Raw genomic sequence first — 27,938 nt, 5'->3', positions numbered from 1 at the left:
TTGCTTTGGAAATGCCATGTATAAACCAATTAAATAAATGAATCAAATATTTGGAAAGCCAGTGTATTAAAGCATTTCCTGAGAGCTGTGCCCATCAGTCTGAGAGAGAGAGTCGGCACTGGTGCTAGTCTCTTTCATAAACAACTCTAATGAATTCATAAACTCTGCTGCTGAGGTGGGCAGGGGTCATTTTGTAGAAAAAGAGCTGGAGGAACTCATTAGCATAACTCATTAGCATATGCCATGCCCCTTGCCATCACCAGAAGTGTGTCCTTGGCATAACTGATTTGCATATGTCACACCCCCTGACATCATCTATCCTGGCTGTTTTGGACCCAATCCTGGCCATTCAAGGCCGAAATTGGGCCCAAAATGGCAAAAGGGGGCTGAAAATGGCCGAAAAGGGGCCCAAAATGGTCAGAATCGGGCCACTGCTAAGCGGGAGAGAGATCCTCCACCCATCAGAGGCCTGATCCTGGCCATTTCGGCCCCAATCCAGGCTGAAATGGGCCCTAAATGGCTGAGAGTTAGGTGGGTGGGGCCACCGGTCATGTGACCTCTTTGGGGAACTGCCGGAACTGCATTCCTGTGCGTTCCCCCTCAAAATGAGCCCTGGAGATGGGGGATACTTTGGGGTGCAAAATGCCAAGGGCCCAGGTTATTCAAGGGAGCTGAATATTCTGGCAAGCTGCCATTGGAGGACAATAGCAAATCAAGCACGTGTGTTTTTCTGAATGTGAGGAAATCTGCATGTAGTGTAAGTGGGGGCTCAGTCTTTTTCTGAGATCCTATGGTGGTTCTTGACAGCCTGTTTACTGAATTACATTTGTGGCAAGTTGAATTTCTGCATTAATATTAAACTAGTAAAATGACCATGTGAAAGATCCAATTTCAGGTTTTGAGCTGAGGGCTGGCAAAATTCTCAGTGACAGTAAATTGTCTGCTCTTTTACTTGCACTCAAGTAATGTATATTCAGAATATTATTAATCATAATTTCTGTAAAGTATTTAAAAAGTAATCACAATACAGGTCAGGCATTCTTAATTGATTAAATTTTCATAAATGTGTACATGAATCAGAAAATCAATCGTTCTGAAGGAAAACATACCCTTCTCTTGTGTTTTACATAATACAGGCATGTGTCACGACAGGCACCTTCTTAAAGAACACACCCACTGTTGCCTAGCCATAGCCATACAATGTCTGCTACTTTAAGAGAGTTTCAGTAAAAATCAATATGGGAAACTTTTCACAGTTTTATCCAGCTTACAGCTTCAGATCAAACTGCTCCTAAAGGGATAGCTGCAGGGGTGGTTCAAAAGTTGGCAGAAAGAAGGGATAAGATGGCACTTATCCACCATTAAAATAATCTTTTAAAAAAGGAAAATCTGCCCGATTTATTCAGTGCACCTTTTAATTAATAAAAAGTGTTTTAATTAAGTAATCTAACAAATTAATTAACAAAACATTACACCCTTCCATCCCTCATAGTGGTGATTTCCACGTGTGCTTAGGCGGAGGACAATCTGTGAGGGAAATTATTTGCAAAATACTGATCAGCAATTTTGACAGAGAAAATGTGGCAGGTCAAAGAATCCTCCTTTAAAATTTGCTGTCTATTCCGATTCTTCTGTGCCTGCAACTGAAGATGGTAGATTTGGCTGCCAGCTGTTGATCCCTCAAGGAACATAATTTTATAATCTCTTGCTTACATGTGAACTCTTCCTAGAACACTGCAATTGTTTTAAATGGAAATGATTATTTGAATAAGTGATTATGTTATCTCTCAAAGTTTAAGCAATAGCCTGGGAAATGTACTCTCTTTTTGCATGGGGGGGGGTCAAAACTGTTGGATTCTTTAAGGATTTATCCCTGTTAATGATAGTAGAACAGTAAATTATGATTTGTATTTCGTTATTAAGGCATGCCCTCACCACTGGGGATCACAATAGAAGTTAATTGTGTTGAAAACTGTGAATCTTGTGCGTGGAGTCTCATGGGATTGTCATGGACTATGAGACTTATTCTGAAATTGTCTTTCCTTCAAATGTATTTCAGACAACATTTCAAAAGAAAAATGACTAGAATAGCTTATACATAACACAGTTAGTGAATTATGATGACATTGGGGGGTCTTTTTACGTGCTTTCTGGTAGGGCCTGAATCTTATTTGTGTTCCAAAGAGACTTCTCCTTGTTTCCATCCCATCTGATCCATGACAGAAAAAAATCTTCTTAATCTTTGACCTTCTTGTGAAAATCGGTTTTTCGTCTGCTTTCCCCCCAATCTGGACTCCCATGCCCTGGAAAATTACATCTGCTCCCATCCACAGACTTTGGATCTGCTTTCTGGTTTTTTAAATATTCTAGAAAAAACCCTGCCACAATCATGAGGACTAGAAACATATTATTAAAATGAAAAACTGGGATTTTCTGAGTCTAAATGGCTACATAAAAGGAGCACTGAAGTTTATCAAGGAGTTTGCTGTCTACCCTGCTCTAATTTATAACATATAAAACATCCTGTCATGATTATTGCCTCAAAGAACTTTTGCATCATTATCCCTAAAAAGTGATACAGCCCTGCTCCTACTTGTGTAATTTTTGTTGCATGTCAGATGTGGAAGATGTTAAACCTCACAATTAACCCATAAGTGACCTACCATATTCAACTGATTTCTAGGCAGGGACTGAGTGGTAACTCTAGCCAGCAGCGTGAACCCTCCTGTATTTGTAATTATGATTTTTGGAGTGTAATGGCTGCGCTAAATCCTTTTCCTTTTCCTCTGTAGCCGCTGTTGTGACAAGAAAAGCTGTGGCAATAGAAATGAGACTCCTTCAGATCCAGTGATAATTGACAGGTAAGAGTTGCTGTCCTTTTCCATGAATTTATTTCAGGTTTTGTTTATATATTTGAGTGTTCATTATATTAAAATACCTGCCCTGTGCTGCTCATGGGCAAAGAGTTACGTACCTACTTGGGTGTAATGGAATTGTGCTGTAAGGTTTTGATTCTTGTGGAAGGGACATATTGGTTGTAGCTGTGAGCAGAAGCTCTGTAAAGTGTTCGAATTGTAGTCTCTGATTCATGCTTCTAAAAGAGAGATTTTTCTCTCCAGCTTTCCATGTCTCAATTCACATGCTGTGCCTGGGAAGCTTCAGGAATATAAAATAATAATAGTTTGTGATTTATGAAATGTGGTTGGGTGCTTATAAATATTTAACTTTTTACTTTGAAAAATGTTTGAATCATTATCACTTTTTAGCTACAGTAGTTCCCTTGGATGCAATCCATCTAAATTGTAAGGTTTGTTTTATTTTATTTATGCATTAAGAGATCTGCAAAGTAAAGACCCCCCACCTTCCATCATGTTTTCTCTGGTTTAAGAACCATTTTGATTGTATTGTCAGCTGATTAATTCATTTTGCCTGTCTTAATTATTATGGTTTCTAAACTGATCCAAATTACTAATCTGACATGACCAAATAAATCACTATAGAACAATAAATTCACTGGAGTTGTTCTATGCAATTTGCACTTGGCAGGTTTGCAAATTAGGTAACATTGTAGCCAAATATTCATTTTTACATTTTAATTATTGAAACTTGTCATACAGAAACATATGATAAACAGTTACAATGTTGCATTACTCTGTGAGTGTTAACACTGTTAAGTGACCACGCAGAGCTGATAATGTCACCTATCAACTAAGAGAAAGAATAATGTATCAGGGAGGGGAATGGAAAACTGAATTCCAAAGGCAAAATTTCATGTACATGTTGTGTGTAACCAAACTGTGCCCTTTTGTTTTGCCGTTTAAATTAATGTTTGCTTTGTTAAGTTCAGGGTCTTGTCTTTGCTGGAGTACATAGAAAGTGTACAGTGTAATGCTGGAGCAAAGTGGAATTCTGTTTCTATATATGCAGGGTCAGCCTTGGTTACTAATTGGATGGGAGACCTCCAGCGAAGACCAAGGATACAGAGGCAAGCATCTGTTAGTCGCTTGCCATGAAAACCCTGCCACAAGTAGCCATAAGTCAGCTATGTCTTGAGGGCACTCTCTACTATATGTATAGAAGAGTTATGAATATATTATGAGTTATGAATATATTTTAAATGATTTCTCATGCACACATTGTGAAAGCATGGGAAAAAACAAAAGCCATTAGGCAAGCCACAACATTGTGTGTTTAAAGTGTGCTGTAGAGGGATGTGATATTAAAGGTGGTACTATGAGTAGTACTTTTGGGGTTTTTTTGACCAGCAATTCTTAAAGGTGCTTAGTAGCAATTTGACTAAAATGTTGGTGTCACCATCTTCATATAGAGAGATGTTGGCTACAATTAACTGAAGTTATAAAATCTTAGAAGTTCTCTCTGGCATTTTGTTCTTTCTAAGAAAAAGCTCTGGTGCAGAAGAATGGATTACGCTTCCTAGTTATTATGAGTAACTCTGGACATATAATACCTTAGCTGATATAACTGGCATTTCAGAACATTGTGTCGAGATAGACTTCCAGCTGAATTCAGCTTGTGAGACCAGACTACAATAAACCTTTCCTTGATGCTACACGTTTTGAATGTGAACTGGTTAATCTTTCAAAATTCTTCCCTTGGTTTTAAGTTGTGACTTTGATACAGAAGGTTGATATGACTGTGGTTTGAATAACATTTGATTTTGACCTGTTCCTGTGGGTTGCAGTGGCATAAGAAATTTGACTCAGCAGTGCTGTAATTAGCCTTGCCTGTGTTTTTGAAACAGGATTGGGTTACCTGGATCGCATTAGTGTGGCTTCTATTGTTGCCGCTTAGCATCTGTCCCAGTAGGGTACTTAAAACCTTTTTCTTGGCCAGGGCTAGTTCAAACAATTTAGGCAAAATAAAGTATGCGCTTTGTACATTTAGTGGCTCTGGTGATGTTACTTGTGACATTTACCCTTCACAGTTTTTTTTTTATTTGGCTTGGGAAAGCATGAAGCAATCTATATGGAGCCAGTGTCTTAAAACAGAATACTTTACAAATTGTTTTAACATTAAAAAGCCGTCACGAGCTGGAACATATGTTGAGTTGCACTCTGCTGTCATTCTTGCATGCATAAAATTGTAAGCTATTATGCCAATTGATATGCAAAACCATATTTAGCTTTTTTTTTAATTTGCAAGTGATCCTTTTCAGGACACAGTTGGTAAGAGGGAGGGGGTTTGCTAAAACATTTTCTGCTTAACAGACTGATCAGCCATGCACTTGGTCTGAATAACTTACATAGAATGGGCATCTTAAAAGCTGTATAGCAGGCACGGGCCATGCTTATATTGCAGACATGTTTTGGTATAAGAATGCTCACTACTTTTCTAAGTCTATAAAATATGGCTTTGGGAATGGCTAATGCTTGCTATGCATGTGTATGTATGTGTGTCCATATTATAGTAAATGTCTCTAAGTTGGCAAATGAGAACATTCATGTGGACATGCTGACAATTCAGACAAATGTTGTGAATGTCCAAACTCAAAGCTACACTGGTGAATCCTGGCAGCTTGCATGGTAATTGTCAGCCTTTACTGGCGCAGCAAATTACATGTGCACCTATTGAGTTGTATAACAAGCTCTGTTGCAACGGCTTCTTTTATAATAGTTAATCTGAACTGGAACCATTTAATCATACATGTAGGATTTGGGGACCGCATGATCAATGCACTGGAGGACCATCTAGGAAAATGACTCTATTTTACTTGATTAGAGTTGCAGGTTATGTTTGCAATAAACGTGACCTAATGAAATTTCCTGTACTCTAGTTATCTGTCTTGCTGAAATGGAGTATAAATCTATTACTAAATTGTTTTCTATTAAAATCTTACAGATTTTTCATATTATGGGTTCAGTATAAAACAAATGTCTATGTGTTCATATACATCTCTAAAGGATTGTAATGTATCTAGTTTCATGCATTCTAATAAAAACCCTTATGCCCAAGAACTATTTTTAAAAGGTTATTGTTGCCTGACACAAATAATGCTAATAATAATTTTAATTAGGTGGCATGCCCCATTTTCCCTAATCTGGGCATTTTATACCTGTATGATACAATTGATAGAAAATACATAAACAGTACAACAAGAGTTACTCCAGTCTAAGCCCATTGACTTCAGTGGACTTAGACTGGAGTAATTTTGCTTAATATTGCACTGAAAGCGTGTTACAAAACAGTAATATGAAGGGGAAGAGATATTAAAGAACTAACTGTGCATGCCTGTCAAAGCACCTTTGATTTCATAAAGATAAGAGGGGAGGAGCAAAATGAATTTAATGCAAAACAATTTAATATGCAACAATTCCTGTGTATGCTCAACCTAGTCGTAGCAAAAAAAGAAAGAAAAACAATCACTTCCTCTTACTATATTCTGCCATACATTAAGATTCAAATAGTAACTCATATTTGAATTTAAAAGGTTTGCAGTAAAATTCCTGAGCAGGAATTGAATAAATTGTACTTTTATTGCCTCACTGGATATTCCTGTGTCCTAACCTTTTTTCCCTATATAGTTATTCAAGTTCAATAAATAAAACCTCATTAGACTATTCCCATTTCAATGAGTTTATTAAATTTTACAGGAGTAATTAGCATAAGCTGTGCTAATTTTTCTGGAAGACTAATGAGAGAGCTTCCTAATTAGGTTTGCTTTGTAAGAATCTGAAAAGATGATAATGAAAAAGTCACACAGGGTGCAATACAACAAGAAGGAAGAGCCCTATTATTTTTTGATTTGTGAAAGACAACACTATTGGCACCATTTCCAACTTTCCAGCTTAAACAACAACAACAACTGACCACCATAGATAGAGATATTTAACAAAGACATCTCTGCTAGAGGTTTAGCTTTTCTCCCTTTGGTGAAGAAGTCAAATATACAGCAATTCTCTTGGATGAAATAAATGTGGAAAGTAATTTCATTTGCAAATGGAAATGCATATGGGCAGAATCATTGCAGGAGATGCATTTGTGCCTTGCGTACCAGATTCTGTTAAATACCTTTTTATTTTTATTATTAAATCCTTTCTCGAAGGAATACATATGATCTCTCTTAATTTTATCTTCCCAACAACCCTGTGAGATGGGTTAGACTGATAGAAAGTGACAGATCCTAAGCTACTTTGGTAAATGTCATGACAAAATTGAGGCTCGAACCTTGGTCTCTCTGGTCCTAGTCCACCATTCTACTACATTGGCTTTGGTTGCTTTAGTGTGTTTGCATGCATGTGTGAACACACACGCACACACACACAAACACACACATTTAACTGAGGGCTGGAAACATTCTACAGGCATTATCAATTAGATGCTAAGCATTCGCTTCCAGTGCTTAAGGTAGGTTTTTTGGAAACAGTTGAAAATAACACAATCAAGGTGTTTCTGCTGATATTTGGGGATGCATCCCCACTCTTTTGTCTGGTAAATAGGTTTTGTAGGCTTTGGGGATGCTTCAAAAAATTGCAAAACCAGTTTGACAAGAAGCAGCTGTATGACAAAAGAAACAAGAGGAGCACTGTCTCAATTATATCACTTTCAGCTTTCTTGAGTGTGATTTCTTGTCCCTTGCCAGTACTAATATTGTCCATAACTATGCGCCTAAGAATCTGATGCTAAATTAATTCTGGTGTGTAGGTTCTGGAAATAATTTCCCTTTGATTGCTATATGGGAGTGTGGTGAGTAAATTGCTTCTTGGTGTGGAAACTTTTGTAGGACCACTGCTTCTAGAGCACTGAATTCCTCCCATAGCCCAGTTTCTCACTATTTTTGTTGTTCTTGCTGAAGCAGCTTAAGATCCTGAAAATGGTCTGTGTCTTAGGTCCAAGGCACAACAGCTCATGCCAGGCTAGCTATATGCATACTCTAACACGGGCTGAATTCAGCCCACTTTTAATTTTAAGACACATCATCGCTAACCCACAATTAAGGTGGCTGGAAATGGCATGATAGAAACCACAGACATTGCATGAGTTCACTTCCAGTCCTGGCCCAAACATATATAAGCATGTTAGTGAGGAGGACTGGGATACCTGTGGCCACATTAACAGCTGAGACCAATTAACAGTAATACACCCCTAAACACGTTATCTCAGTATTAAACAGGCCGTTCAGGATTTGCTAAATCTACAGTAGGCCTGCTCACTGTTCAGCTGAACATAGCTCACTGCCCATATATTGTAGTTTATGAAATGCCTGTTAGCATCTTATTGTTTTTTACAGTCCATGGAGACAGCAAAAGCAGGATGTTTATTTACTGCTAAACCATGGTTTGTTGTATGGCTGCAGGGGGAGGGAGATATCCTCCACCCCTAGCTGCCACTTTCTTCCACAGTTTACCTGGCCAGTAGAAGGAGACTAATAAGGGGAAACAGGCGGCTTGGACTCTGCCAGGGCTCTTGTCAGCAATGTCATCACATCATCAGCAATGTAATGATATAATTTCCTTGTGCCTGGAAGTGACAACATCACATTGGCAGTGAAGCCATGGCTTAGGGGCAACAACATCCATCGCATCATCACATCGCCAGTGATACTATGACATTACCTGCAAGGGCCTACAGCAGAAGGTAAATCTTATCCTCTGCCTCCTCACAGTCATTCTCCAGTCCCTGCCAGGTTCCAGGGGTGTCCTGGCAACCCTAGTTTGTTGGCTGATGGGCTGAATGGGGCTTTTGGGGTTGAAAGTGGCCCGGGCATGCTCTGTAGCAGGAATTAAGAAATGTGTCAGTCATAGTTCTCTGCTATCTGTGCACCAAGATAAGGTTTCTCCATTTCAATTGTACAATAATGCTGTGTGGGTTACACTGAGAGAATGATTGGTATTAATTTCTTACAACGCAGTCCTAAGCAGAGTTGCCACCTTCTAAGTCAATTGAAGGCAATGGGTTTAGAAGACATTATTCTGTTTAAGATTGTACTGCTAGTGAATTTTGTTGTTGAATGAAGATTTAAACTTAAATCCAGGTACAGTATTCTACAGTATCAGACTAGTTCTCTTTCTGGCCTTCTGCATTCCTTCTGTCATTTCACTATTTTATTCACCCTTCTTCCAAAGAGCTAATGGTGGTGCACCTGGTTGTCCCCTCCTCCATTTCATCCTCACTACTGTGTAGGGTTGCCAAATCTGGGTTGGGAAATTCCTGTAGATTTGGTGGTAGAGCCTGGAGATAGCAGGGTTTGGAAGGGGTAGGGACCTCAGCAGGATATAATACCACAGAGTCCCACCCTTCAAAGCAGACATTTTCTCCAGGAGAACTGATCTCTGTGGTCTGGAGATCATTTGTAATTCTAGAAGATCTCAAGGTACTGCCTGGAGGTTGGCAGTCCCACTACTATGCTGTGATGCCTCAGTTTAGGCTGATGGAGAATAACTGGCCAAAGATCACCCAGTTCATGGCCAAGGAATGTTTGAATCTGAGTTTGTCCAGTTTTATACCACACTGTCCTTTAATCACTCCACTATGCTGGCCCTTTCTCCCTGCAACATAGAAAAAGAGTAGTTCAAACTGCCTCAGTATATGCTTAACAAGCAATTTAAAGTCACTAGTTACTTAAGGCCAAACTGTATGTGATGACAGCAGGAGAAAAAAGATTCATGGAAACAGACTTCAGAATACTAAACAGCAGGTAATGGGACTAGGGAAGGTTCTGAAGTTCTCGGCTATTTTGCTGTTCAAAACGGACACTCCAACCGCTTTCTACCACACTGGAGCAGATCTGTATTTAGACACACACATCTTCAGCCACCATGTCTAATTTTGGTCCTTAGCTTTATAAAGATCTCTACATTTTGCTCTTTCTGTGAGGAAGACTGAAGAAGACAGTGGGCAAGCTTTTACTTCATGGGGTCTAATTCTATTGTGTATTTTCAACATAAGATAGTTCTTAAATATTTGGCTAACTGACAGGTCCTGATCCTGGCTGGGCATCTCAGAAACACAGAGGACTCCCTACCTACCCTTGTTGGGGTTAGTACCTTGAAGGACTGGGCTCTTCTTTTGTTTCTGTTCACAAAACTTCAAATGCCCTATTCATAGCTATTGATTTCTTAATGCTAGCTGCTGCTTCAAAGTGTGCACAGGGGCAAAGAGGACAGAGGCGGCCCATAGGATTACCTGGGTCAACAGAACTAAGAATCTTTTATTCCATTTCATGTATTATTAAAAGGAGAGTTTTTGGGGTGGAGTGGGGGATGGAAAGGGAATTTTTTCATCCTTTTTGATGGTGTGAGGGGGAAGCAGAATATAGAAAATCCAGAAATATCTCATTTCTGAATTATTGCCATGGTGTAATCTGATTTCTGAATCCTCCTGCTTTATTTAAATATTTGCAAATACATGTTATTATATAGAATAAGATTTATTCTTGATGTATCTAACATAATTCAGGGGACTGACTGGAGCAGGATGGGGTCCATTGGCCAGAATATGGTTATCTAGTTGTTTCAAAATATTTGATTGTCGAGCTACATTGACGGCAAAACTGTGACATTAGAAACAAGAGATGGAGCTGCAGGTAAAGCCTTAGGGAAAAATGAGTTTGGTCCAGTAGTTAGGATATCTGAGGATACAAGCGTCATGTGATCAGTGCTTGTTGAATAGGAGCAGGATGACCCTTTACTGGGAAAGTTCCTGGAAGGCTACTGCCCTGGAAGGCCAGTGGCAACCAGGAGGAAGTTAAGCTCAGTCGCCCCTGTGGTGCTGGCAGTGGCAAAAAAACATCCATTTTACTATATTTACACGCATTATAAGCTAACAGCACCTGCAGCATGGAAACTAGCTCTTCCTTCCTCTGTTTCCACTTGGTGGTGGACAGTCCACCAGATCCATATTATTGTTTTAAGCTTCTTGTGATCATAAACATTTTTGCATAACCATTCTGCTAATAACAAATAGTAAATAATAACATATATTAAAATATGACCAGTAGACCTTATATAAGGTGGTACAGTTTTTCTTGAAAGATGTTTAGTACATTTTCAGAAAAACAGCAGTATGTGCAGTAGTGGCATAGCATGCTCTGAATGTTCTGTTGCACTGTTAACGTGATAGCTTATTTCATGTCAGAGCGGTGGAAAAATACAGGCAAGGCATACAAAGTTCTCTGTGTGTCGTTTCGTCGACTTTGCATAGGCAGTTGTGATCAGCTGTAGCTCAGTATGAAAGGAGGTTTACTTTAAAAATGATTAAGGAGATGGGTCTTAGATTTTTAAAATGAGAGGGAAAGTGTCTTTTCTCATGTGTGGAACTTCTATAAAACACTTGTGACATTTCTTTAACTTATGAAAACCTATATTCAAAATGATTTTGACATATTTGGTGCTGTTAAGCTGCTCTTGGTATGAAGTAGGTCGTTAAAACGTGTTATTTCATTACCTTGAAATTATATCCTGGACATTATTAAAGTGACCCAGATATAGACTTTCACAGCAACCGTTGAAATGCTGTGAACAGTACTGTTTTGTCTTCAGTCCCTAGCTGCCTGGAAAGGTGTAGGCAGATGAAGATAAATCTAGCGCAGGCTAATTCTCCAGTTACAAACCTTTGTTCCCGTGCAAATAAAGGTTTTAGATATACAGGGTTCATTATAACAGAATTTTAATTGCCTTAATCTGGCAAAACTCCTAGTCAGACAAGAATGTTTTTCTTCTAAGATATAGTGGAAATATCGCTTCTTGATTTCTGTGGCTCGTGTGTCCTCTCTTTTAATGTGTTTTTTAAAAAAACTTCACAGATTAGAATGGCAACGAAATTATTGTGGAGGTTGATAATGTTGTGCTGGGTCACAATGGCTTCACTTTCACATTCTGAAAGCATTAGTTCTCAATTCACTTTTGGAGTTGACGGTGAAGTTCTGGGAGGGGGGATGGCAGGAGGAGGAAGCCCCAAAGAATAACCGTGTTATGACAGGCAACCTGGCAAATCTATATAGTATTAGAGCAGCACAAAACCTCTCCAACACAGCATTCTCCAACTATATCATTTAGCTAACTCTTGGAGGCACAATAGTTTTGTAATATAATATAAAAAAGTAATAGTGTTAGCTAACACGTCTTTAATAAGATATTGTCTCCTGCCCTGCCATATGCTAGAGAGCAGCCTCCCGCTCTGTGGGGCTTTTGATTCCTCTCAATAAGATTATTTCAAATACTCTAATCCTGAATCATTGACATGAATACAAAAGCCTAGTGACATCTAATAGATGCCTCTTAGCTTTGCTTTTTCCTCTTGTTCCTTGCCTTTTTCTTCTTTTTTTACCTGACAAAAAGCTTACAGACTCTTGGGCTCGGTCTCTCAGTTGCAGCATGGGGGGGCTGCTCATGAAATATAAAGGAGGAAAAAGGACTGACATAGGGCTGATAAGCCACAGAGCAAAGGACCATAGATTAAAAGTAAATGCCAGTAAATCCTATCCTGTACACTCACTTGTTCTTTTATTGTTTTCTTTAACTCTTCCAGTACTGGAGGAAAAGTGAGGCTGAGGCAAGCCAGGGAAGAAAACAGGAGGCAGAGGAAAGATTAGCTCTTTCCCCTTCTTGTCTCACGTTTGACACATTTCTGTGCATCGGGCTGACACAAATTCAAACAGATTTCAGTTGCAAAGGACACTAAACAAGGACTTCTGCCAGTGTGTAAACCAATAGACTGTTCAGGGTTTTTGTTTGGGTAGATGTAATATATTATACACCAAACTGTTCAAAAGATGATACCTTTCCTTCTTTGCTGCAAAGCCTTTCTGAAGTCTGACAAGTACAATATTTATTTTATTTTAGATATGTATGAGCTGTGTTTTCAATTTGTGTTCAAAGTGTCTTAGAAGAAGAAAGACCACAATAAATGTGAAATAATTAATAATTTAAAGACACTAAAAACCTAACTAAATAACTCAGAAACATAAACAGAGAGTCAAAGGAAAATACCTCCAGAGAGTCCTAAAAACCAGGCAAACAAGGAATTTTTTTCAGTTCTTCCTAAATGAAAGCAAGGAGGAACAATTCCTTTCTTCTAAAGGAGACCATTGTATATAGCTTTGGAGCTACGGCTACACAGACCCTGCTTCTAGAAGTAGATGTTTGTCTCACATAATGATAGTATCTGAAACAGAATCACATAGGACAAATGGAGATGATGGGTGGATGTAGGGGGAGTTGATTTCTAAAGCATGTTGGTCCCTAGTTGTAGAGAGCTCTCTAGGCTAAAGCCAGCACTTTGCATTCATTCTAGAAGGGAACTAGCGGTCTGTGTGGAGGACAGAGCAGAAGGTTGATATGTCCCTGCTTGCTGCCATTTAACAAGAGACAGTTTGTGGCATTTTGTATTAATGACAGAATCTTAGTTATCCTCCATAGTAGCACCACATCACATCACAACAATAAAGTCTGGAAGTTAAAGATGAGGAAGCAGAACTCATGGTCCCCCAGGAAGGGACCCAGTTCATGCAGCCGGTGTGGTTGATGAAAAGTTGTTCTAGCAACCTACTTATAAAAAAGCAAAATGAGGTCCAAAATTACACTATGACTACAAACTCATGTTGATAGGGCAACAATCACCTCTCTGATAATCAGTGAGCTTCAGACTTCGTCATGAGGATTTCACATAAGCGTAACCTCTGACTGTTCAACTTCAATTTTATCTGTTCTTACTCAGCCATTCAATCATAATTTAAAGACATTAGTTAAGGACAGAAATAGCAGCTCCTGGATGTTTGGTTAACAAAATATAACGCCAAGTGTCATCCAAAATGTTGGCATCCTACTCCAAAGCTCTGGATGATCCCTCCCAGCAGCTTCGTGTACATATCAAAGAGCATTAGCAAGAACACTAAGCCCTATGGAACCCTGCAATGGGTCCCTTTTGATTCCTATTGGACAAAAAGAGAACAAAAACACCAGAGAGCAAAGCCCTCTGGTGTTCTAAATGGTCCTAGAGGACAATGTTTTCCATAGTATCAGACACCCTGTGAGATCTAACAAGATCAGCACGGAAGTATTTGCCATTCCAGTCTCCAGATGCAGATCACCTGCCAGGGCTACCAATGCTATTTTCATCCCCAAATCAGTTTTGAAGCGAGCTATGAATGAAAAACTGCAAACCATACAGTTTTTTTAAACAGTCTTAACTCTGTTCATTTTCATTATAATCCTGTGAGGCAGGTCACAGTTATTCCCATTTAACAGACAGGGGAATTGAAGCTGGCAAGTAGTAACCAGCTCTAGGTCCAAAGGAATCCTTTAAGTTTCACCTAATAATCCTCCTAGCAGATGAGGAAGAAGGAATTCTTTTCCACACTCCTCAGGAACTGATTCTTCAGTGTCAGAAGTTACTACCAAAGAGACTATTAAATTCAGTGTTGTAACTGGTTATTAATATGACAAAGACTGTCAAATCATTATAGTATCAGTATTTCTTCATTGCTTACATCAGATCGCATTAGGAAACTTAATGATTTTCAAATAATCACCTGCATTCAAATGCGGATTGTCTTTCACTTTCAAAAAGGACTAACTCCTGACTGAGTCAAAGCCCTAGCTTTCTCTGTGATCTCAGTGAAATTAACCTTTCTGTTAGAATTTTTTGGCACCTGTCTACCAGCACCTCCATTGGCTGACATCCCAGATGTTAAGTCACTCTAAGTGGATGTTAAAGAATATTTTACATTGCTCAATTTTTTGAGAAGAATGACAAGAACAAGGAATAAAGTGTATTCTATTATCATTAAATTGTTCTTTCTAAGAAAGGGATTAGCAAATTTCAGTTTTATTCAGTGTTGTGTCTTTGGTCGTTTAAAATCTGTACTAAGCTCTAACATACAGGGTACAGATTACTGTGATCATGTTCAGGGATATGGATATTCCTTCTGTATGTAATGGAAGCACAAAAACTGATCTTAGATAGAGGATTTGATATAATTAGATTCTTGGCTTTCATTTACAAATTACATTTCTAACCTGGATAGAGCTTCTTTGATAAATACTCTGATTTTTTTAAAGTGTAGAATACAAGCATATGTAAGAAAAGTCTCCCCACAACCCATTTTCTGCTCTTTATTTTGCCCTTAAAGTTGGATACTTTTCTCAAACAACGTGTTCCCGAGATTCCTAGAGTTTGGTTTCTCAAAGTGGTTTTGTGGTCTTCATCTAGCATACAGCTTTACAATTGTTTCCATCCATTCTATCTAAGTGGGATTCCTCCCTCCCAACTGGAGCAAATTGAAGAGTATAAAGGTCATGATCCTTGACCCTTGTTTGTGACACCCTTTTTAGGTGTAGCCCTCCAGATTAGAGTTCTGATATGTAACTCCATAGACTTTGCTTGTTGCAAATGAAGTTGCTTAAGGTTCTGTGGTAGGGAATGAATGAATGACTCTGTGTTCTGTGGCCCTTCAATTAATGGCACATTATTGATACAGTGTGTGTTTGTGCAGGGCAGGGGGGCTGAGAGAGAGAGAAAGCAAGCAAGAAGTAAACCGTTTCCTATTTTCACTTCACATGCTAGGCCTGATTTAAGCTGATCGCCTCTTTTTCTATCCTTTAGCAAATGCATGACAAGCAAGTAAAGTTTTATCTGGAATGGACATTCTGTGGTTATTTAAAGATTTACCTCCTGAATGTAGCCTGTTGGGCTGCTATTAAAGGCACTGGAGCTAAATCTGAAAACAAATATTCAAGGTTATCCTGATTGGAAATGGCTGTTGTGGAATAGTAGTAGATCAAGAGCAAATGTTCCTGATATTGTGAGATGCAAAATGGTTCTGAAATGTTTTCCATGATCCATCAAGTTCTGTGTGGATCATTTCTTCTTTGGACATGGGAATGCAGCACAGCATTTCATTCATCCAGATGACCAGATGCACACGCTGGAGCCTGGCAGACCCATTGGACAGCCCCTAAATACACAAACATTTACTTGCACACTCTTTCCCTCTCCAATTTGCTGATGAAGCATGAAGCCTTAAAATACCTGACAGCTACTAAATTTATCTTCAATAGAGTGTCCACCTGGCCAAATAATGCCAGCGGGTTTGTCTTTTGCTCTCAGTCCTTCTGCTTTACTAAAGATACAGTATTTATGCCTATTTAACCTGGGGCCATAGCCAGCCTTTCTCACTAGGCAAGAGTGCAACATTTTAGATGGGGCCCAGAGTCTTCCAGTTAATTTGCATTGGGGGAGGGAGTAGTAACATTAAGGTCAGAGATGATTCAGTCTGCAGGCTGCAGTAGTTTACCATCCCTCACCCATTACTCCTTTTATGCACCTTGCCATACTCACAATCATAGTACTTAAAGAGTGAGGTTTAAAAAAAAAACCTTGCAGTGTAATTGAAGCTAAGTCTTTTTTCTGTAAACAGAAACTGTCATAAGACAACTAAAAAGCTCTTCTTAAAAAATCTCAGATAGGGCAAACAGTACTCCAAATGGGACAGAAAACCCACATGAGCACATGAAGCTTCCTTATAATGATTCAGGCCATTGGTCTATCAGTGTTGGATTTGTCTATTCTGACTGGTTATGGCTCTCCAGGGTCTGCATCACCTATACATGATCTTTTTAACTGAAGGTGCTGAAGATTGAACCTGATATCTTATGCACACAAAGCAAGTGCTTTATCACTGAAACATGCCCCTCCTCTACTCACTGGCCTCACCCAGGCTACAGTCCTGGTCTAACCTCATGGGTTAGATCCAGTGGCAGTTTCCATCGATGGAAGAGATATTTTTGGCTCTGCCCTCTGCAACCTGTATAGGGTTGCCAGCTCCAAGTTGGGAAATTCCTGGAGATCTGGGGCATGAAACCTGGAGAAACCTGGAGAAAGTGGAGTTTGGGGAGGGAAAGAACCTTGACATGGCATAATTCCATAGAGTCCACGCCCCAAAGTAGCCATTTTCTCCAGGTGAACTGATCTCTGTGGCCTGGAGACCAGTTGTAATTCCAGGAGATCTCCAGCCACTACCTGGAGGCTGGCAACCCTAGTGTCCCCTGAAAAATTGCTACTAGGGTCAGTGGATGCTAATGAACAATGTGAAGATGGGGCAAAAATCGCTTCCCTTTCCATTAGAAGAAATTCAATGTGGAGATGGGGCAAAAATCGCTTCCCTTTCCATTTGCAGAAATTCACTGCTGGATCCATTTCCCTTTTTCTGCTTACTGTTGGGCTAATGCCAGGAGAGGACATATATTTCAAATTTCACATAGTGCTAATTCAGACCATGCACCATTCTAAATAGCATGCATCAGGATGCTTGAAAGACTAAGAAAGATGTACAGGTTCTAGATTAGGCCACCTGTAGATACTTTTCAGATCAAAAATGGGTAAACTGTACAGAAAAAATAACCTTTGTACAGAATATATAATGCATTTATGAATTGTTATGTGTCATTCACTTTATACTACAATAAAAAGGACTAAAATATTTCCCCGCTGTGCTAGAAAATAGTACTAATGAATCCTACAGTATTCCTACATTTAAGGTCATTTTGGCTCCCATAATGCCAGAGTATTATTGCTAAAACCCATAAATTTAAGCTTCATAATACTGTAAAGATAAACACTCATAAGATCATTTACACTTGATCCAATTAGATTTTAAATATTTAAGTTATAATTATCACAGAATTCGCTCCTCTTAATAATACTAAGCTCATGTGGCATGTAAGAAGAGGATTTCCATACATTATATTCTAAACAATATTTTCATACATTATTCTTAAGCAACATGAGGACAAATTTAGGGAATACTGGGGGTGGTAGCTATAGTAACACAGATGTGTCCCAAGAATCAGTCAAAATGTGTTTCGAACAGCAATGCATGTGAATAAATCATTGTTTCATGAGGTGGAAATCTTTCTTGTACCCTGCTTCTTTCCTTCCAGGCAGGTTTTATTTGCTTGTGCTGCCCTGGTTATTGAAGGGTTAATGAATTGTAGCCTGCTCTTTACAATCCCATCATGTGCCTGGTTGACTCTAAAAGAAGGGGCTTGCTGTAGCCTACAGGGTATCCTTTCCCAGCTTTTTCTGAGGCCACCTGGGCAGATGAGATCCTGCATAGTCTGTCCTGAGGACACAAAATCTAATCAGGCGCTGCCTCTTCTAGTCTAAGTGACCTGCCTGCATGAGCAGAGAGGAAGAAATCAGGGAGGGCAGCTAATCACTGATAGGCTACATCTTTCTGGCTTTAGGGAACTAGCATCTTTCCGTAAGAGAGGAAGTCTCTCCCTCCCTTCCCTCACCATTTGCTTTCAAGATAAGGTGTCATTCATGAGACCATTGTGCTGAACTAATCAGGTTAATTGTGGATCCCAGAATAGTCTTCATTTAGTCAATCTCTTCTTCCTGTTACAGGCAGATAGTGTAGTCCAAGATTGCACATATTTTTCGTTAGCTTAGAGTTTGTGTACATAATGTGCTGATTCTAAAAATGAGTATATAAATTGATATGATTGTGGCGAACACATGAAGGAGGCTTGTATGTATCTGCTGTATAGTGCAATTAATGTGATGGGCACATACTACATGAACACTGTGTATTGCCTACATGTTGGCAACGTGTTGTACACAGGATAACTGATTATTGTACGCCAGGGGGTGAATGCTGTCTCTTAACTTGCATTGGTGGGTTCAAAAATTGCACACTCAACTGATATCTTTGAAGTATCATGGACACCACTTGCCCAGGTTCTGAGCATGTGGTTTAATTTTAAAAGTGTTGCTGTTCATAGAATTCCAGTCTAATGATAGCACCCTCTGGTCTGCTATGGTATCACAGTGGAGTTTATTTGTTTGTTTGTTTGCTTTAGTTATCACCTGCCTTTCCTGTTGAGATTCAAGGCAGAATACAAAATATAAAAATGATGTCACATTCCCTTTCAGTACCCGGCTTTCTGGCCAGTGGCAACCAAGACATTGTGCCCTTTGTCTGCCCAAGTCACTAAGAAAGTAAAAAGGTCAGAGGACAAGAGAAATGTAGAGAGGAAGATTTCCCATGGCTCAGGTCTGCCTGAAGGGAATGTCCTTTGATTCCTAGAAGTGTAAAGGCAGGTTATTGTTATTTACTTTATTTATACCCCTCCTTTTCTCCCAGTGCGGACCAGAAGAGGTTTACATCTTTCTCCTCTTGCCCATTTTATCCCTACATTTTATCCTTTAGGTTAGGCTGAGAGTGTGTGACTGGCCCAAGGTCACACAACAACCTTCCATGGCAGAGTGGGGATTCAAACCTGGGTCTCCCAGATTGTAATCTGACACTCTAACTATTAAACGTCACTGGCTGTCCGGTATAAGCTGCATATGCTCAAGTAGTCCATATTAGAGATGAGCACGAACCAGAAAAAAACGAACCATGCAGTTCATGGTTCGTCGCATTTCACGAACCACAAACCACGAACTTTCACGAATCTGCCCCGGTTCACGAACTGGTTCTTTTTGGTTCGTGAAAACGTCACATCCAAGTCAGCAAATTGTCACTTCCGGGTCAGCAGAAGGTCACATAGGCCAGCAGAAGGCCACTTCTGAGTCAGCAGAAGGTCTGCAGGAAGTCCATCCCCTCTTGCCTAGGAAACTGATTGATTGGCACCAGGCTGTCTGCGGTGATGAGCCAAAAAACCAAACCAAATGAACCAGCCTAAAGTTTGTGGCAGTTCGTCAGAAATGGGCTCAGACGAACTGCCGGTTCATGAATCACAAACCAGCCTAGTCCGTCACAAACTTTATTTCATATTTTGGTTCGTGCCCATCTCTAGTCCATATACTGCACTGCTGAATCTTGGCCAATGGATTCAGTGTTTTCACCACAGATTCATGTAGCTAGAGAATGTTGAGTGTGATGTGAGAAAACCCCACTGCCAACATTTGATTTTGAGCAAATATGTCTCTGAGTTGTCACTGAGCTGTTTAGATACCAATGAAATAACCAAAAACATTCCCCAGATCTGAACCCTTATCTAAATGATGCCCACCCACAATTACAGTTGGTATAGAGAGATTTAGATCACTAACACATTAAATGATACATAAGAAAAAATCATGTGTTGGAGGTAGATACCAGTTTGGGGGGGGGGCAGGGGAGAAGCATTGCTCAGAGTTATTTCCCTTCCAGCCTGTCCTTAGTTCTTAGTCTTCCACATATCAAACCATTTCCCAGGGTCGATCCTCTGTCCAAATTAGGTATAGTCACTATAATCTTCCTACAAGGCACAATCCATATTTTCTGCTTTGCAAATGTTATACCCATTAGAGTAAAGGTGAAAAGAGTTCAGGGAGAAATGAATTCTATAGAACCAGCAGGGATGTCTTTGCCTCTCACAAAATTTGAATGTCTTTTTAAAAATTAGTTTCCTTACATTCTTTCAGTCCTTTCCCACCCCTCTGTAACCTCATTCAATGGAAGTTTGGGGAATGACTTTAATTATATTGACAGTCAAATTCTCCCTCGCTGCCCTGGACAGCATGTAGTCGTAGATTGCTCAGATTATTTTCTTTAACACTTGGGGGATAGAAAAATTGGTTGTTTCAAAATTAGAACCAGCTGGGTTCTCATAGCTATCATTTAAAGGGGAGCCACTTTGCACACAAAAACCAAAGCTCAGGTTAGTCATTAGCTAAAACCCTAAATAAGCAGTGTTCGGTTTACCGCAGTTGAGAATACAATGCCAGGAATAATTCTGTCTGTCTTATTAATGTGCATCTTTAATGCTGCTACTGCTGAACTTTAATTCAAGACCAACCTCTATGTAGGCTTTGTTACCACGAAGAAACTCCTCTACTTGTCATTTTCATGGTCTCCTTTCTCCCTGAATGTAGAAGTTAAAATAAAGACATATATTGCATATTCTGAACCTAACATGGCATTGTGTATGTTAAAGATAAGTAGGTAACTGTAACTGAACAGGTTCATACTTTGAATGCAAAGGGGAAAAGTACTTTTATCTTGCAGGTTTTTTTTCTTTCTGGAGGAGGGATGAGGAGATGATGTCAACTGAAGCAAAATGCAAGGGCTCCATTGGCTATTGATTCTCCTGTCTTTTTAGACTAGAAAAACTGTCTGTTTGTCACATTTTATTAATCAATGCTGGTGCCAAGTTTAATTTGAAATTAGGATCACACCTTTAGTCAGAAATGATATAAAGCAAATGCCTTCCTTAGCATTTGCCCTGTCTAAAGCAAGATGGAGCACGATTGTATTTTGATTTTTGGTATGAGGGCTTAAATCTGGCTGCTTGGCCGCTGATTTTAAGCAGAACGGTTCTTTTTTTGTAGTGAGAAACCAGCTTGGTTTAAATTTTAAATGTGCTATACAAATGTAAGTTTTTGCTTACAGAAATTATGGATTCTTGAATTAGTTTGTGTTTTGTTTTAAAGCAAATTTATTTTTTAATGTTACTATTTGTAGGACAAAAGGATGTTTGAACGCGAGAGTTTCTATGTGCCTTTTGCAGGAAAACTTGTAACAGCACAATGATGGATTGCTGAGCTTTGCACAACTAATTTGAAAAGCCTTAATGTATTTTTAAAAAAACGCTCCCACTGATGCCTGGAATATAACATGTTTTTGACGCTATTAATAACCTGCTGAAGTACAACTGAAGTATTTTTAAACAAGGTTGAAACCATTTAGTACTGTATATGTTCAGATCATTATTTGACCTGAATATTCTGACATATAAACATTTCAGAGAATTACATGTTGATTTTTTTTTTTAGAAACCTAACAACTAAGTGTTTTCCCCTGATGATATCTTTACTTAATTTTTCAGTTTGTTATCATGCTATATAATTTGACTGTACATTTTTTAAAGGTGGATCCCCCCCTCATTTTTTTAAAAAGCGGGTATATTTCTAGTCATTCAAATTTGGGGAGAATTTTACTTCCTGTTTCAAAGGTCAAGGAAAGCTGACCTCAACAGCAGTGCAGAGGCTGCTGAATTATTCATATCATTGACTTTGTGTCAGCTTCCACATTTGTGCAGAGGGATGTTTTATTCATTTATCTCATTTAGGGTCCTTCTCTGCACCTGTTTCTACCATTAAGTACCCTGTAATTTGCATTTGATGCTAATTTAGTTTCATATCAGCCTGGTCCCCCCTTGTTAATTTAATTTTCTAAGACCCTTTTCATTATACTAGAAATGTTTCCCTCTTTAAAGCAAACATCTATACAAGTAATTGTATAAACTGCCTTTTAAATAATATCTTTTAGAAGATTCCATCGTTTAATTCCTTAATTCCTATAATTAGCTATGGTTTGATTAATGTTTCAAAGGGTTAAATTAAAATGCAGAGTTACTCAAATGCACCCTTGAATAATTTTATCTGCAGTCTATAACAGTTTCTGCATTGCTGCCTTTTATTCCACTTGTGGTTTTGAAAATTATACGTGTTAACAAGTCCTAATTTCCTTTATTTAGTGACTTTATTTTTGTCAGCTAATAGCTGTTTCTAAAAGTATAAGCATTGGAAATGAAATGTTGGTAATCTAATGCCTAGTTTTTTTTCCCTTTCCTAGTAGAGTGCAAATGGGGAAGGAGAGCTGGCATGAGGAGAATCCTAACCCAGAAAAGCTATTATAGTCTGTCTTACGCTGTAACAATTTAAAATACCCACAGTGATTATTCTCACAAAAAGAGAGCCAAATAGCACCACTCTACTCTGTCAAACAATCTGATTGGGCGCATTTATTCCAGAATGGTTGTGTTTTAATATGCAGCCATTGTGTGTATGTTCATGTGCATGTGCCTGCCTTTCTTTCTATGTATTGATGAGAATTAACATGAGAGAGACCATAGGAGACATGCTCCCATCTAAAAGTTTGGACTTCCTGAGTTGATTTTGTAATTCATTTACCGCATTAGAAGAGTTTTGAACAAAGTGTGAGCCTACAATAGGAAAGTTAAGTAAATTTGATCTCTCACTCAATTTTTTTTTAAAAAATGCTTACCATAGAGTAGGAGTTACTATGCTTACCATAGAGTAGGAGTTATATTATATATCTCACTGCAATGTAATTATTTATAGTGCTTTAAAAAATCCAGTGTCCCTGCTTCTATTAATATAAGATGCAATACAATGCAGAATCCCTTGTTTTCCACACATGGCAGTTTCAGCTCACTTCCATTAGCAGAATACCTCTGAAGACACTGAAAATGGAGCAGTCTGGGAAAGAGAAAGGAAGAGGTATAGGCCATTAGCAACTGGACTTGCAAAAGCAGTTTATATTTATTTGGAGGGGTCTTTTTTACATGCCATTCTTTTTAAATTTATAAAAATATGTTACATTTGGATCCCCCTCCCGCAATCTCTCGGCCATCTTATTTCTATAAAATCTTTGAAGATAAGCAGAGCAGGCAACCCTACCTAGGTCATGAAAACTCCACTCATAATTAATTAGAACATTGAAATATATGAAAAGAGTAATGAGAAGAGTTATTTGCAAAGAGACGGGTAGCATGATGTGTTCAATGCTATATAGTCCATGCTCCAAAGTAACAATTTTCCCCAGTGGAACTGATCTCTGTAGTCTAGAGATTCATTGAAATCCCAGGAAATCTCCAGGCCCCACCTGGATGTTACCAGCCCTAGGTTAGATCCAACTAATTTTTTTGCTAGTAAAAAGGGAAAGAGGAGGTCCCCTTTGGCCACTTAAAAGACTATTGTGGGGGATTGTGAGGCCTGCACGTACAAATGCCATGTGTGATGGGGTCTGTAGTAAGAAAGACACTTGGGTGAGATTGAGTAAAAAAAAACCTGGCTGGATCCAATTTGATATTTATATTGTGTTTTTCAGAATTACACAAAGTGTTTCTATATCTTAATGATTCTTAAACAGCCTTGTAAAGTAGGCTACCCTGAATTAGAGTTGTGGAGCTTGAGGGTGAGAGGATAGTGGCTTACCTCAAGTTACCTAATGAATTTGTAGCTAAGGTGAAGCTTGAACTGTACTGTTCCTGGTAAAGTAACCCCAAAAGAATTGCAAGCCCCTACTCAACTATACCAAGACATATTTCATACGTAGCCCAACTTCCAAGAAGAGAAGTTCCATATAACTACATCAATACTGGCATTCTTCTATATGTTAGTACTATGATACAACTCAATGTGAAGGAAATCTAACAGAATATACTAATTTTCTCTTCTGTATATCCTTATAATGACAGTTATAAGCTGCTCCTATAATGTTTTTGCGTAGTTTCATGTGTATAAAGATTCAATGTTTCTGTATTAAGATTGTTATCCTACTTCTTTGTATTGTTGTTGATATTCATGCATTAAAATTTTTTTTAAAAAAATGAAAACTGAATATGGTAAAATATCAAAGGATAAGAGATGATTAAAAAACAAAACAGCTAAAAAGTCTAAATAAAAATAAATTTGTCTAGATAAAAAAAAGTAAAGTAATCCCAACCCCCACATATTTATTAAATGATGCATAAAGCACATGGTATAGTTTCCGCTGGGGTCAATGGGACTTGAAAAGTGGTTGACTTTGGCTGAATTATTCCCACCCAGACTTGATTGAAAATAGCTCTATGTCACCTCAAGTTGATTAATCATATCCATTTTAATCAATTAGCTGATTAAATTTGCATATGAATAATTCTAAGGCAAGCAGAATTCTTTCTTTATTTTCAGATAATACACATGCATATGTGAATGTATCTCACACCACACTTGATTTCCAATATATGAAAGAAGCGACCCGGGGGGTGAGGGTGGATCTTCTGTGTGGTACTTGCTACCAGCATTTTTTGTAATTAATTGTGATTAATTGGAGATACCCTTTGGCTCATTCCAAAGATTTTTTTTATCAACCAAATCAATTGACTAAACATTGCTGCCGTAGTTGCTAGAGCTGATTTTGAGCACTGTCTGTCATAACAATAATAGGAAACTTTGGGAAAGGCCTTTTTAAATTACAGTTTTAAAAATTGAAACTCATTTTTAAAATAAAATAAAAATGTTAACTCTTGAGTAACAATGCCATGGGGAAATTCTGGGTTGGTTAAAAATATTATTTCAGTTGTGAGAAATAGGTCTATTTTTTCTGTAGAGTTAAGGAGTTCTTATTATAGGGCATCCAGAACTCCTTAAATATATCCATCATGTTGTCCCATATTTTGTCTATTGCACTTTTGGAGTTATACTAGTAGTAGCTATTGTGTTAAGAAACATCTGCTTTAAGATTAGTGGAAATTGGTCATTTTTTTTTCTGATTCAAGGGTGTTTCCCTAGTTGTTATTAAAACCACTTTTAATCTGAAATGTTTTACACGTGGGGTCTGTTTATATGGTATAGAAAGTCGAAGAAAGCCACTTTTAAAAATCAAATTAACATCAAAAAAGAATTGACTAAAAGATCCCTGTCAGAGTTTCTTCTGGCCCTGTAGACATGGATGTTCTCATTGTGTTGGATCTTTATTACAGTTGATAGACATCATTTGTTTCTTGATTTCATCCAGTTAAATGAAGTTTGACTTGAACTAAATTTAATTTTATAATTGTAGCATAGTTCATTGTTTCTCAAATTGATATGTATAATTCTCTGGGGTGGAAAAGAGAAGCTGTGAGGGAAGCATAAGGCAAAAACTAGGCCTTCCATTATTACTAAAATTTTGGCTGCAAGTTTGTAGATAGAATAAATAGAGTAACAATTGACATAGAAGTTAGAAACCTGTTAATTCTTAGATGGAATTTTTGTTAGGCACAGGGCCAGGTGGTAGGGTTCCTTTACCTGGCTAGTTACACTGTTCACAGTGGTAGGTTCTAATCAGCCACCTAACAGGGAGTTCTGTTCATTTGGTTCCTCAGCTTCTGAAGTAGCCCCCTCAAGAACTTTTGGGCATCTCAGTTGTATGTATTTATGAACAGAGGGTTTTTTTCTGCCTCATGATGACTAAGCCTGATTGAAAACAGTTAGCCACTTGTTCTTTTTCTTTCAGTGGTACTTAGTCATGAGTAACTGTAGCTAAATTGGGGCCCTAAACACCTGTCTGTCTTATCAGCAAAATTTGATGTTTCAGTTATTTCTATTATTATTTATCATACTTATCTGCTCTTTTATTCAAGCAGCACATAAAAGTAAAAAACTTACTATGAAACCTATATCTGCTTTCAAAGTAAGCATTTTTTTAAAAAAAATCTCTAGTTGAGTAGCCAGTAAGATTTTATTTTTCCATCTCACATTTGTCTGTTGTGCTTTCTGAGCTTTCTGTGCTTGTCTGTTGTGCTTTCAGGGCTATAGTGGAAGTAGCTATAGGATTGGGTCCCGTGCTAGGCAATATCCTGAAAAATGAACTCATTGTTGAGAGATGGTCTGAGCAGTAGATTGGACTAATGTAGAGAGAACTAAGTTCCAAGTGCATTAAAACTGAAACCCTATCGTCCTAAAACATTGTCAACAAAAATCCATAGACATATTACTTTTCTCCTATTTTTGTCTTACATTCAAAGTGAAGACCTCAGCTCAGGGCATTTCCTGAGTATTAATGACCATTCAGAGTTAATGGCCCTCGGTTTTGCCTCAAGACATCAGCTCCTCCTAACTGGTCATTAATTCCCAGGAAATGCCCCATGCAGAGGTCATTATTGCTTAATTATCTCCATACACTTTAATGCCAGTTTTGACAATGTACAGTCTACGTGAGTTATGTATGTTTTACAGTTGGTTTAATAGCTCATAATTAAAACAGCAGATGATCTTGATTATTATTTATTAATGTTTTCTTCTTAGTTTTTCTGGTGCCCAGGCTAGTTTTATGCATGGGGTGAAGGTGTGCTGTTTCTCAGGGATACCTGAAGCTCAAAATCCTAGCTTGCTACATAAAGCATGCAGATGACTAGACAGAGTTTGGAAGGGAATCCTTGGATTTGGGAGACTATAGTAAAATAAAACATTCTTTAAGCATCTGTCACATCAGACGTGCAGCACAAATCTGTGTGCTCCAAATAAAATTGCCAAGGGGCTTAGTTCATGAGATACTCAGCAGCCAGTAAAGGTTGTCAAAAGAGAAATTATGATCGGCGACATCGCTACAAAGTGATATGGGCGTTTCAAAGTCTTGAGGCAGGAAGCAGTATTGAAGGGCTGTTCATAATTTCATTCCCAAGTGACTGTGAGACTATGCAAGGGGGTGAAAAAGAAAGATGGCTTCAGAGGGTGTTTCATTCATAACAAATTGACAGATTGAAAACCACTTCACACAAGATGAAATTTCCTACATGGAAGTTTCTACCATGTAGGCCATTGCATGAATTTTGCATATACATAATCAGGAACAAATGCACACATATCATTTTAGCCTTGAATACGAAGAAAGTGGGTGCCAGTTATGGTTTTCTGTTGCATGTGCACATGGTAAAAACACACACTTTTAAACACAGAAATGAATTATGTGTAGGAAATTTGTCATGGGTAAAGCAGCCCTTAGTTGTAGGAACAAAGCACAAAAGTTTAAATGAGGTTATATAAGTATCCTGGAACAAAGTTGCATTAACAAATTGTGAGACCATCATGAAATGTGCTGAGTCAGACTTCACTAAAGAACTAGTGTATGCAATTTTGGAATGGAAATGGGAAGAAAAAATCCAGGGAGCAGACGCTACTGAAAGTATACTGCAACAGAGGTTAAGCCAGAGAAATATGTTGTGTGTACTAAAATGCAAGAGTTGGAGAGAGATATAGTTCAAGGAAACAAATAAAATACTAAGTGGCGTCTCATATAGAAAGGAAAACTAGGCTTGGAGAGAGGATAATGATGGCAGAGCCAGCACTTTATAGTTTTTGCTAACTTGTCATCAGAATGAAACAGTGAGTTCAGGGTAGGACTGAGGCAGTTGTGTTTGCCTTTGTGAGGTTCTACAGTTGAAAAAAAATATATAAGCCAGAGGGTCAACTAGTTCGCATATTTTAGATTTACATGATTA

At 38.4% G+C, this 27,938-nt stretch overlaps 1 protein-coding gene across 3 annotated transcripts in view; it reads left to right on the top strand.

Annotated features, from left to right (window-relative positions):
• Positions 1 to 27,938, top strand: part of EBF1 (EBF transcription factor 1) — a 501,457-nt gene that overhangs the window by 23,550 nt on the left and 449,969 nt on the right. For all 3 annotated transcript variants that reach the window (XM_054977386.1, XM_054977385.1, XM_054977384.1), the window contains exon 6: positions 2,793 to 2,861. In XM_054977386.1, the coding sequence (XP_054833361.1) occupies positions 2,793 to 2,861 (69 nt within the window). The remainder of the gene's footprint in view (positions 1 to 2,792; positions 2,862 to 27,938) is intronic.

Source organism: Eublepharis macularius, chromosome 4 (genome assembly GCF_028583425.1).
Source record: "Eublepharis macularius isolate TG4126 chromosome 4, MPM_Emac_v1.0, whole genome shotgun sequence".
NCBI classification, from domain to species: domain Eukaryota; kingdom Metazoa; phylum Chordata; class Lepidosauria; order Squamata; family Eublepharidae; genus Eublepharis; species Eublepharis macularius.
Note: the sequence above shows the minus strand (reverse complement) of the source record. Positions and strands in the feature narration are given on the sequence as shown.